General features: G+C 40.3%; 1 protein-coding gene across 1 annotated transcript; it reads right to left on the bottom strand.

Moving 5' to 3' along the window:
• Positions 1 to 4990: 4990 nt before the first annotated feature.
• Positions 4991 to 5774, bottom strand: Apcs (amyloid P component, serum). The gene is made up of 2 exons (XM_036201890.1): positions 5696 to 5774; positions 4991 to 5598 (listed from the first exon to the last, which is right to left on the bottom strand). The coding sequence occupies exons 1-2, from the start codon at positions 5772 to 5774 to the stop codon at positions 4991 to 4993; spliced, it is 687 nt and encodes a 228-aa protein (XP_036057783.1).
• Positions 5775 to 10166: the final 4392 nt, after the last annotated feature.

Raw genomic sequence — 10166 nt, 5'->3', positions numbered from 1 at the left:
GGTCTCTTTTTTCATTAGTTGTTGCTACATATATACATACTCCTAAATATATAAATTCAATATGCTTAATCTGTATGTATGTTTTCAGGGCTGCCTATTTGGTAGGAGATGACTAATTGGTGTATTTTCCCTGGGGAAGACTATTTCCCCCACTCTCAGCATCCTTAGTTGCCTGTAGTTCTGTGTGTAGGGCTGAAGCCTCATGAGCTGTCCTTCTTCTACACTGACATGTCTATTGATGTCATTCTTGTTCAGATCATGTTTAGGCAGGCAGATTGTGCTATGGGATGTCTTTCTGTATGCTGTGAAGATGTGTGGCTCCCATTGGATAATAAATAAAGCTGTTTTGTACTATGGCAAGAAAGCTTACAGCCAGGAAATCCAAGCAGAGATAACAGAGAGAAGGGTGGAGCTGAGAGAGATGCCATCCCACCGTCCAAGGAGCAACATGTAATGGACATAGGTAAAGCCATGAAACATGTGGTGATACAGAGATTAATAGAAATGGGTTGAGTTAAGTTACAAGAGCTAGCTAGCAAGAAGCTTTAGCCATAGGCCATACGGTTTATTGTTAATATTAAGCCTCTGAATGACTATTTTATAAGTGGCTGTGGGACTGTGGGTGGGAGAGATTCATCCAGACCACAGGACAGGGAAGGACTGGAGAAACTTCTGGCTACAAGGTGCACTACTACTGACATTTTTAGGAGAAATGCAAATTTCCTGTTCCTCTGGCTCTTAGAATCTTTCTGCCTCCTTTTCTACAATGATTCCTGAGCTTAAGTGTGGGCATTGTAGATGTATCTATTGGGACTGGGTCCACAACTCAGATTTTTGTTTTTGAGACAAGGTTCCTTTGTGCAACCCTGGCTGTCCTGGAACTCACTCTGTAGACCAGGCTGGTCTTGAACTCACAGAGATCTGCCTGCCTCTGCCTCCTGAGTGCCGGCATTAAAGGTGTGCACCACCACTGCCCGGCCACAACTCAGAATTTTGATTGTCTGTGGTTTTCTATAATGGTCTCCATCTGGTGCATAGGGAAGTTCTCTTGATGTGGAGAGAGAGCTGCAGTTATCTGTGAATATAAAGAGAAAATAGTCAGACCGTAGTTAGGGATTTTTTTCTGGTTTAGTAAAGTTGTGATTGAGCCCTCCTTTACTAGCCCTAGGTGATTTGCTAGGTATCTAGTACCAGAGTTATTTCCTTCTTGTTCAAAGTGGGTCTTAAGTCCAATTAGAGAGCTGTTGGTTACTTCCAAGGTGTGGCATGCCACAATCGCACCCTTAGGGTTATTGTATCATTCTCATCAATATGGTGCATCGTTGTCACAGCTGGGCAGGACTGGGTTGCTTCCCACCTTTGGAAGCTTGCATGGAACACTCTGCTACGATGACAGTTAGTTGTCATAAAAGAGGCATTTAGGTCACTTCTAGCTCAAGGTCCTCTGGGCCCTCTGTCTGAAGTGCATAGTGTCTCCAACATTAGGGACTTAACTTCTACATCTTGGGGGGACAACTAAGGACAACAGCAATAGCCTGTAATGTTTTGAGAGTTTTTTTTGACAATCCTGACAATTAAAAAGAGGGCTTCTTGTGCTTGGTGTTTGGGTTTTTGTTAGATGGTTTTTGGTTCTTGGAGGTAGAAATTTTCTTTAGTTTCTAATGACTAATTAATATAAATTAGATAATATAATATAATAATAATAATAACATAATTCCACATATAAGAACTGACAATGGAGATGATTAAGCATCTGTGATTCCTGAGTTCCTCAGCCAGAACAAGATGTGGCAGACTATGGAAGGGAAAGAATTTGTTCAGGGAGAGGTGCTGCTTTGAGTTGTTGCTGGATGGAGTCATGGGTCATATACCTGGTTTCTTGAGAAGATGGTTATTGGTCTTTCAGCTTCTTTCACTTTGGGCTTAGTGAGAGGGTTCCCATGGAAACACAAAGCTGCAGCATATTCCTTGTTATTTGAAGTCTCACAGAACTTGAGAAGGCCAGGGCCATTGTGGAAGCAGAGAAGTGTTGTATGAATTAAGATCATCGTGGACTCCTAGAATTTACAGGACTAAAGGATATATGAGAGTTTCTTTTGGAAGAAATATGGTCCACACAACAGAAAGAACTGATATATCATCATCTTGGATTCCAAAAAAAAAAAAAGACTCATTCTAAGAGGCAAGGGGTTTTAAGTGCAAGAAACTGGGTCCAAACTGGATTCTAGCAGACATAAACACAGTTACAAAATGATAGATGAAAATCTATCTTCTCAGAGGAGAAGCCTGAAGATGCAAAGGATGGATCCCAGCACAGGCTGATTATTGTTAGGAGGGACCCATTCTTAGACAATACAGACTTATTAGAATATAAACTCCAAAAAGGGAGTACCATGATTATTTCGCCAGTATAACATTTTAAGTAGTTGGCGTCATGCCTGGAATGGAATAATAGCTCAATAAATATTGAACAAAAATGGATACTACTATTTGAGTGTACTGGATTCATTTCTGAAATTTGTTTTATGTTACTTGCAGAGGGGATGCTAAGCAAAAACAACCTACTATGGAGATGCACTATTAAGGTAAACAACATGTTTTTTGTTTTTTTGTTGTTTTGTTTTGTTTTTTTGCTCTTGGTAGAAATACCAATTGCTCAAGAATAGAGAGTCATATTTGGTACATGTTTATGGGACGACATCTCTCTGTGTATCTATGTGTGTATAGAGTATATGACTGTGTACACTTGTGCATGTGGGGGGGGTGCATGCATCTGTGTGTACATGTGAAGAGGAAAATAAAGATATCAAGTGTCCTGCTGTCTTTCTTTGCCATTTCCCTTTGAGACAGGATTTCTAACTGAATCTCAACTCAACATTTTTTTCAGATGAACTCTCTGACCAGTGAGTTCCAGTGATCTTCTGTCTCCACCTCCCAGGCCCAGCACTGAGGTTGCAGGTGGCTGTGGCAACATCTGGCTTTTGATGTGGGTGCTGCGGATATGAACTCAGATCCTCATGCTTGCTCAGGCAGTACTATTATCTGTGGAACCACCTCTGAAGCCCTAGAAAAGTTTCTCAACATTAAGAAACCACAAAGCAAACCCGAACTTATAATATGGATGTTGAATTCAGCCATCAGAGAAGCTTCTTCCTCTTGCAGTAGATAGAAACTAATACAGACACCTGCACCTGGATAACAGAAGAGCCAGTGGGCATGGAGGGCACCAAGGAAACAAGGCCTTCCAGGTGCAACCAGGACTGCCACACATATGAACGCAGAGAAACTGTGGTAGCATGTACAGGACCTGTACAGGCTCAAGCTAGATGTGGTCCAAGAACTGAGAGGAGGAAGTGGACATGAGTTTCTTTCCATCCCTAACTAAGAAGCTATCTCCAACTGACAACGTCTTACAAAGGAAAAATCAGTTTTCTCCAGTGGAGTCACTGGGTGTATAAACCTCACTTATGAGGCCCAGCAGTAGAGGCTAACATAAAATGAACTCAGTGGTGTTTCTGTAGGTTTTTTTTTTTTCCATCTCATATTGCTTTGGTTGAAGATTTTTATCTTATTTATCTTTGCTTGTACAGTATGGCTTCCAATTTTGTGTTTTTATGTTTGTGAGTGTGTGTTACTGTTTTTTTTTTCTTTTTACCTGTTTGTTTTTAGAGAGAGAGAGAGAGAGAAAGCAGGTGTGGAGTTGGATGGGTGGGGATGTTGGGAGGATCTTGGAAGAGTTGCGGGAGGGGAGATTGTGATCAGAATATATTGTATGACAATTTTTTTTAGAAGATACAAGTTGAAAATTAATGATTTCCACATCACTAAAATCTCCATCTGAAATAACTTGATATTCTGAATAGCAAATTGTCCTGTGCTCTACCTGCTCCTTCTCATGTGAGCTCACTGCCCCATTATGAATTCCCAAATTCTTTCCTACCTGTTCTGGTCTAGTACCTGCTTCTTTGTCCATTCTGAGAAGTTGACCCCAGAAGTGATCGCTTTTGTTATTGTTCTAGATGCTGTCTTTGTGACTTTCCTGGACTTCATGCTCCATTATCTTTGTGCTAGACCTTTTTTGTTCACGTGCAGCCCAAACTCCATCTTCTTTGGGAAGGTCACCCACGTCTTCAGAGAATGTGCCAGGTGTTGTGTTTCCTGCTTTTTATAACCATATCAACAACTGCCACTAATAATATCTGGCAACTATTTTGGAGTGTTACAGCTAGTGTGACTCTTGTAACTGAAGTGTACACTGAGAAATGTGGGGGCCAGGATACAGAGGGCAAAGTCACTTGTTGAGGTTTAGATTATATCTTGTGAGAAGCAAGGATCATGGAAGGAATTTAAAGGCATTTCTGTCAGCAGTATTGTTGCATGTTTAGCAAAAGACAGTATGTCCTTGGTGACATCTAGGTGGCATTTCAAAATCCAGGTGTTCTCCATCACCACTGGGGCTTTTGAGATATCGAGCATGTTCGCCTTCGTACAAAATGCCCTCAGTTTCATTCCTGCTCTAGCTTTCTTGTCTCATTATTTGCTGTCAAGTTCTCAACTGTCAGCTACCTCACTACAGGTGCATTCCTCAAGCAACTCCAGACTGTTTTGTTGTTGGCTTGTACTTAGAAAAACAAATGGAAGAAATTCTACTGCAATTTTACACATATTTTGAATTATTATTAAATTGATTGCCAGTAGCTTATAAATGTTGCCATTTCCTCCTTGTTAATTTTCCACCCCCCCTACTTTACAATTCAATTTTTCTAGATGTCGAAACATCAGTTCTCAAAAAGAAAGAAAGCATTTGAGATTATGTCAAGCAGCAAACAAATGCAGGTGGAATTGGGCAATATTTTTATTAGGCAGACAAGTAGACAGGACATTCACAAGGAGGAAAAGGCTGCAGACACAGGATTACATGTCGAGTTGTGCTGACTTGACCTCTTAAAGTATTGGTCATTTCATTTTCATGAGGTTTTCTTATAAGATCTTAATGCCACACACAGGGCCTGATGACTACATAGTCATTTATTTTATAGTTCAGAGCCTGCCAATCCAGAATATTAGGATTATGTGGGGAACCTTGGTACACAAATGTAATTTCTTCTGGGGTCAGCACAGAGTCCCACATGTTCACATCTGTAATCTCTCCCACAAAGGACTGGGCCTTATCAAACCCTCCTCCATAGGTATCCTGCTCCTGTCCTAGGACAATACTGGGTTGGGCTTTCACTATGTACCCTTTCTGCAGACCCTTTTTCACCCAAGGTTTCCCATTGACCCAAAATTCAGCAATGCCAGAAGAGGACTCCCAACTGGTGCAGAAATGCACTGGAGAAGTGTATTCTTCCATACCACGGACTGTGATTCCTGAATGTCCAATGTACAGTTTGTATTCTCCAACTCTTTCCTTAAAAATTAGTAGCTCATTGTCTCTGTCCTTGGTACTGTAGGAAAAAAGACTGTGATGGCGGGAAAGGTCACTATAGGTTCGAAAACACAGTGTGAAATTCTCCAGAGGTTTGTCCAGACGTGGGATTAACTTCACATGAGAACTTTCAGACTCTCTGGGGAACACAAATACCTTCCCTGTGAGGTCTGTGAGATAAAATAAAACACATAATAGGTTTCAACAAATTCAGAGAAACAGTAGCTCAGAATCAACTTCTCTTTGATTGTAGCCTAAACTTCTTACCTGTCTGAGCAAAAGCTTCTGAAAGAAGGCTGGTGAGGACAGATATCCCAAGCAGCAGCAGCAGCAGCAGCTTGTCCATGATCTCAGTCCAGGAGTCTGACAGCAGCAGCAGTTACTTGGGTAGGAGACAGAAAGGTGCTTCCCACTACACTCTTAAGACTTCAAGCCTTCAGGTTTTGTATGTGCCTTTGATGACATTGAGGGGTGGAGAGCAGCAACACCATGTGAGGGACTTCCCTGGTCCCCCCCTTCTTTCTGCCAATAATCAGACCTGCTGTTGGAAAAGGAATGTTGATTTTTTGGGGGGCTGGGAAATCAATGTAAGTTATTCATTAGACACAACTCAGTTCTAAAGCTCTAACCCCTGTGACCCAGATCTTATTTCTGGGAAGAGGGGAGCTGCAGAGTACAAGGTACTACAGATGGAACAAGAGGCTATGTTGGCCACCTGAGGAAGGCCTTGCTCAATTTTGCAGCCAGGTCTTCACCTCATGCCCTGTGCTTTGCCTGAAGGGGATATGGGAAGAGGGCAATTGCAGACTTATTTACTATGGGAAGTGACCTTCCATGTAGGACATTCTAGGGTTCTATTTTCTGTTAAACTCTAAGAAGTCAATTTGTATTTGATTCATTAAATATTGAGGAACGTATCCAGGCATTACTAAGAGGATAGAGACAGTTGTGAAACACAAACTTTCTGTTTGCCCTGCAGCTTAATAGTTTCCTACTATAGTCGCTCAGCCTTTCCTTATTTTATGACTCACGATGCTTTCTTATCCTAAACTTTCTCATTTGTCATCATGACTAATTGTTTTTAGTAACATACACCTGCTAAAATGTCAGCATCTCCCTGTTTTTTACTCTTGTCTTTGAGCTCCTAGGTATCAAAGGTCTATCTTTGCTGACAACCTCATCAATACATCATACTCACATTTGTGCACTTATTCCAAGGCACAGCATTAGGTGTGGGGATTAAGGAGTGGGGGGCAATTCTTTTACAGTACCAACAACCTTTATCCCTATTTTCTCTGCTACTATTTTAAAAGTCAACTGCTGTTAGTCACCACTCAAACCCGCTTGGCTTCTAAGATAGCAAACTTAATTTTCCCCTTTCTGCTTGCTTGATTTTCTTTCTCACCTCTAAAGTCTATAGAACCTTTATTCTCATCCTTTTTGTCTATCATCTTATTATTTACCCTCTTTCCTCTCAGTTCACCTTAGGTTAATTAGCCTTTTCAATGACACAATAACTACCATAGATAATTCACTTTCTCCAATTCTACTCTCATTATTCTTCAAATCCTCATCTCTGGGCAATAGCTATTATCCGCTATTTTTTTTTCCTAATCTAAGTTGAATATCAGGTTGTGGAGTCTTATCTGACTTGTGCAGTATGGGTGAACACTAGAGTTAGTTGGAGTTACACATTCCTTTATCTCCTGGATTAAATCCTATCCTTCCACTTGGGAGCCAATGCTATCTCCAGTGCCACTCTAACCTGCCTATGATCTCCTAATCAAATCCTATTCTCCAACCAAACACCTCTAATTGTTGCTCTTTACTTATGACTAGCTTTCCTGATTTTGTAACTTCTGTTCATTGCCTTGAAATTCTCTCTTATCTTTTTATTTTTCTTCAAATCCTAAATGATCTTCAAAATTAATCTCAAAAATGATCTCTTTCATAAGACTTTTCGGACCACCCAACTACACATTATTTTCACTTTTTTAAAACTTTTCCCAAAAGTATTTTAGTTATTTTTCTATTACTGTGATAGGACATCATGGTCAAGACAATTTTTAGAAGAATTATTTAGGGCTTACTATTACAGAGGGTTAGAGTCCATGGCAGGGGGCATGGCAGCAGGTAGGCAGGCATGGCTGGCTGTAGCTGATATTTTTCATGTGTCCTGCCTGGCCCGCAGTCAGGACAAATCTCTCTCCCCCGCCAGTCCCACAGCCTCTCAGACCCAAATAAACCCACACAGGCTAATATTATTTTTAAGTTATGGCCATGGCAGGCTTCTTGTTATCTAGTTTTTATATCTTAAATTAATCCATTTCTATTCATCTATAAGTTGTCACGTGGCTGTGGCCTACCAATACTTTTACATCTTCTCATCAAGGTGGCTGGCAGCGTTTCTCCTGACTCAGCCTTCCTGTTCCCAGAATTCTCCTCTCTCTTTGTCCCGCCCATACTTCCGGCTTGGCTACTGGCCAATCAGCATTTTGTTTATCAACCAAATCAGAGCAACACACATTCACAGCATATAGGAAGGCATCCCTGGCAGCTGGCCCTGGAGACAGATAATGGGAGGCTTGGAACAGCACGAAATCTTTTGAGACCTCAAAACCCACCCCCAGGGACAAACCTCCTCTAACAAGGCCACGCCTCCTAATCTTTCTGGGACAGTTCCACCAACTGGGGACCAAGCACTCGGATGCACAAACCTATTGTGCATCCTCATTCTTATTCTTATTCAAGCCACCACAATAAGGTCAAGCTGAAAGATTGTCTGTGCACATATGTGGTGCCAGACGTCATTATTGCATGGCTTTCTCTATGGCTTCTACCTTATTTTTTGAGACAGAGTCTCTCAGTGGGTCCAGAGCTTGTGATTTTGGCTCAACTGGCTGAGCAGAAAATGCTTTGCATATGCTACACCCAACATCATAGAAGTTTGATGCTATGCCTAGCTTTTATGTGGGTGCTGGGGATAAGAACTCAGGTTCTTACACTTGAGCAATGGCCACTTTATCCACTGAACCATCTCCACAGTTCCAGGTTAAGATATTTTTGACATAGAGTTTAGTAGTAACACATGGTATAATACAATTGAAGAAAATGTCTAGGTAATACTATAGGAGCTAAGGGTAACCTTTACTATGAACTCAGGGACTATGTAATTTCAGGTTGAGTTGTTAATCAGCAAATGCCAGAAATTTAAAAGAATAGGTTAAGCAGATGCTTATATTCTTCATCATAAATGAATTACTATTCTGTTAGCAAAAAGGGTTCCAATACCAGATGTAGAATGAAATATTTTTTAATTGGTGATGAGTTCATGGAGATAGCCTGGGAAATACACTAGCCAGTCAAAAGAACTTGGTGGAATAGAGATTTATACTGCTGTTGGGGGCTAGTGACAACAGGTATTGTTGAATTGTTGAATATGGAAATAATTTAAAGAGGAAATCTTGGTTGAAAAGTAGGGTTGGTTACTATCAGAATGAGAAGAAGGGAGTAGTGTTTATTTTTTGTTTGTTTTTATTTTTATTTTTTAGTGCCCTCACCATGGAGTGTTTATCAGGCTTTTAAAGAAAATGGCTCATGCTTTAGCAACCATCAAGATGGAAGCCAAGAATTATTTTTAACAGAGAAATGGAGACTCTTAATATCAAGGTGTAGGAAAATGAATACTAAGTCTTCAGAACTGAGTGGAGTTCTCATGGAGGATCAACTTTTAGATGCCTTCTTGCCAGTGAACATTCACGTACAGACTCTGGTTTCCATCTGGGTGACTCCCATGAGGAAGGAAAGACAACAATATACCAAGAAGCACGGTGATATGTATGGATATAGCAGAGGTGTCCTGCTTTAGCCAGTCAGCATAAAATAGAGGTTAACTTCAGAGAGGACAAGAGAAGGCACTGTCAGAACTAAAAGAATGGATGCAGCAAGGCAGATTATGTAAGATGTAATTAAAATTTACCTGAAGGATTCAATCATATCTTAGGATTCTAAGGTCTTGGGTGTTTATGGCATGTCACAACCATAATAACCTTTAGGAAAACCCAGAAAGGAAGAGATTTAAGTGGATGAGGGGAAGTATTAAGATTCTTTAATACTAAGAATTATTTCCCGTGGGTTCTGTTAGTTACAAAAATATTTAAAGAACATTTGGATAGAAAAAGGCAATTAAAAGTAAGTGATTGCCACCCTGTTGCAGTTGTATAAAATCAAATATATAGAATCATACTTACAGAAAAGGAATCACAAGAAAAGATGAGAATAAAAGTCTGTATGATGTTAACTCAAACTAGACTTTATTGATTGCTATCTTAAATCATTTCCTGTTGCTATAGTGAATGCCACAGACTAGGTAATATATAGAGTAGAGGTTTATTTAACACTGTTATAGACGCTAGGCAGTCTCAAAACATGGTGCTAGCCTCTAGAGGGAGCATTCTGGCTGTGTTATGATATAGTAAAAGGTACCAATGGTGAAACAGAGTGATCATTCTAGAGAAAACTTGCTTTTAATAATAAAGGCAACCAAAGATAAGCCAGTAATTTATAATCCACAAATAATTAATCATTTCCAAAAGGTCCCACTGCCATGGGACTTTGGAGAAATAAGTTGGAACTTTGGGGGATATATCCAAAGTGTAGCATAAGTCATTTGGAAAGATAAAATGCTACTGATGTGGATGAGATTATAGAGAGCCCACTGGGAGGAGATAGAGGCAAT

The sequence above is a fragment of the Onychomys torridus genome, chromosome 11, assembly GCF_903995425.1.
Source record: "Onychomys torridus chromosome 11, mOncTor1.1, whole genome shotgun sequence".
NCBI lineage: Eukaryota > Metazoa > Chordata > Mammalia > Rodentia > Cricetidae > Onychomys > Onychomys torridus.
The sequence above is the reverse complement of the archived record's forward strand: the minus strand, read 5'-3'. Positions and strand labels throughout refer to the sequence as shown.

Coding starts and splice junctions, on each gene's coding strand:
- Apcs (XM_036201890.1), bottom strand. CDS start 5,774: ATGGACAAGCTGCTGCTGCTGCTGCTGCTTGGGATATCTGTCCTCACC. Junction 5,599..5,695: donor AGAAGCTTTTGCTCAGACAG/GTAAGAAGTTTA, acceptor TTTATCTCACAG/ACCTCACAGGGAAGGTATTT.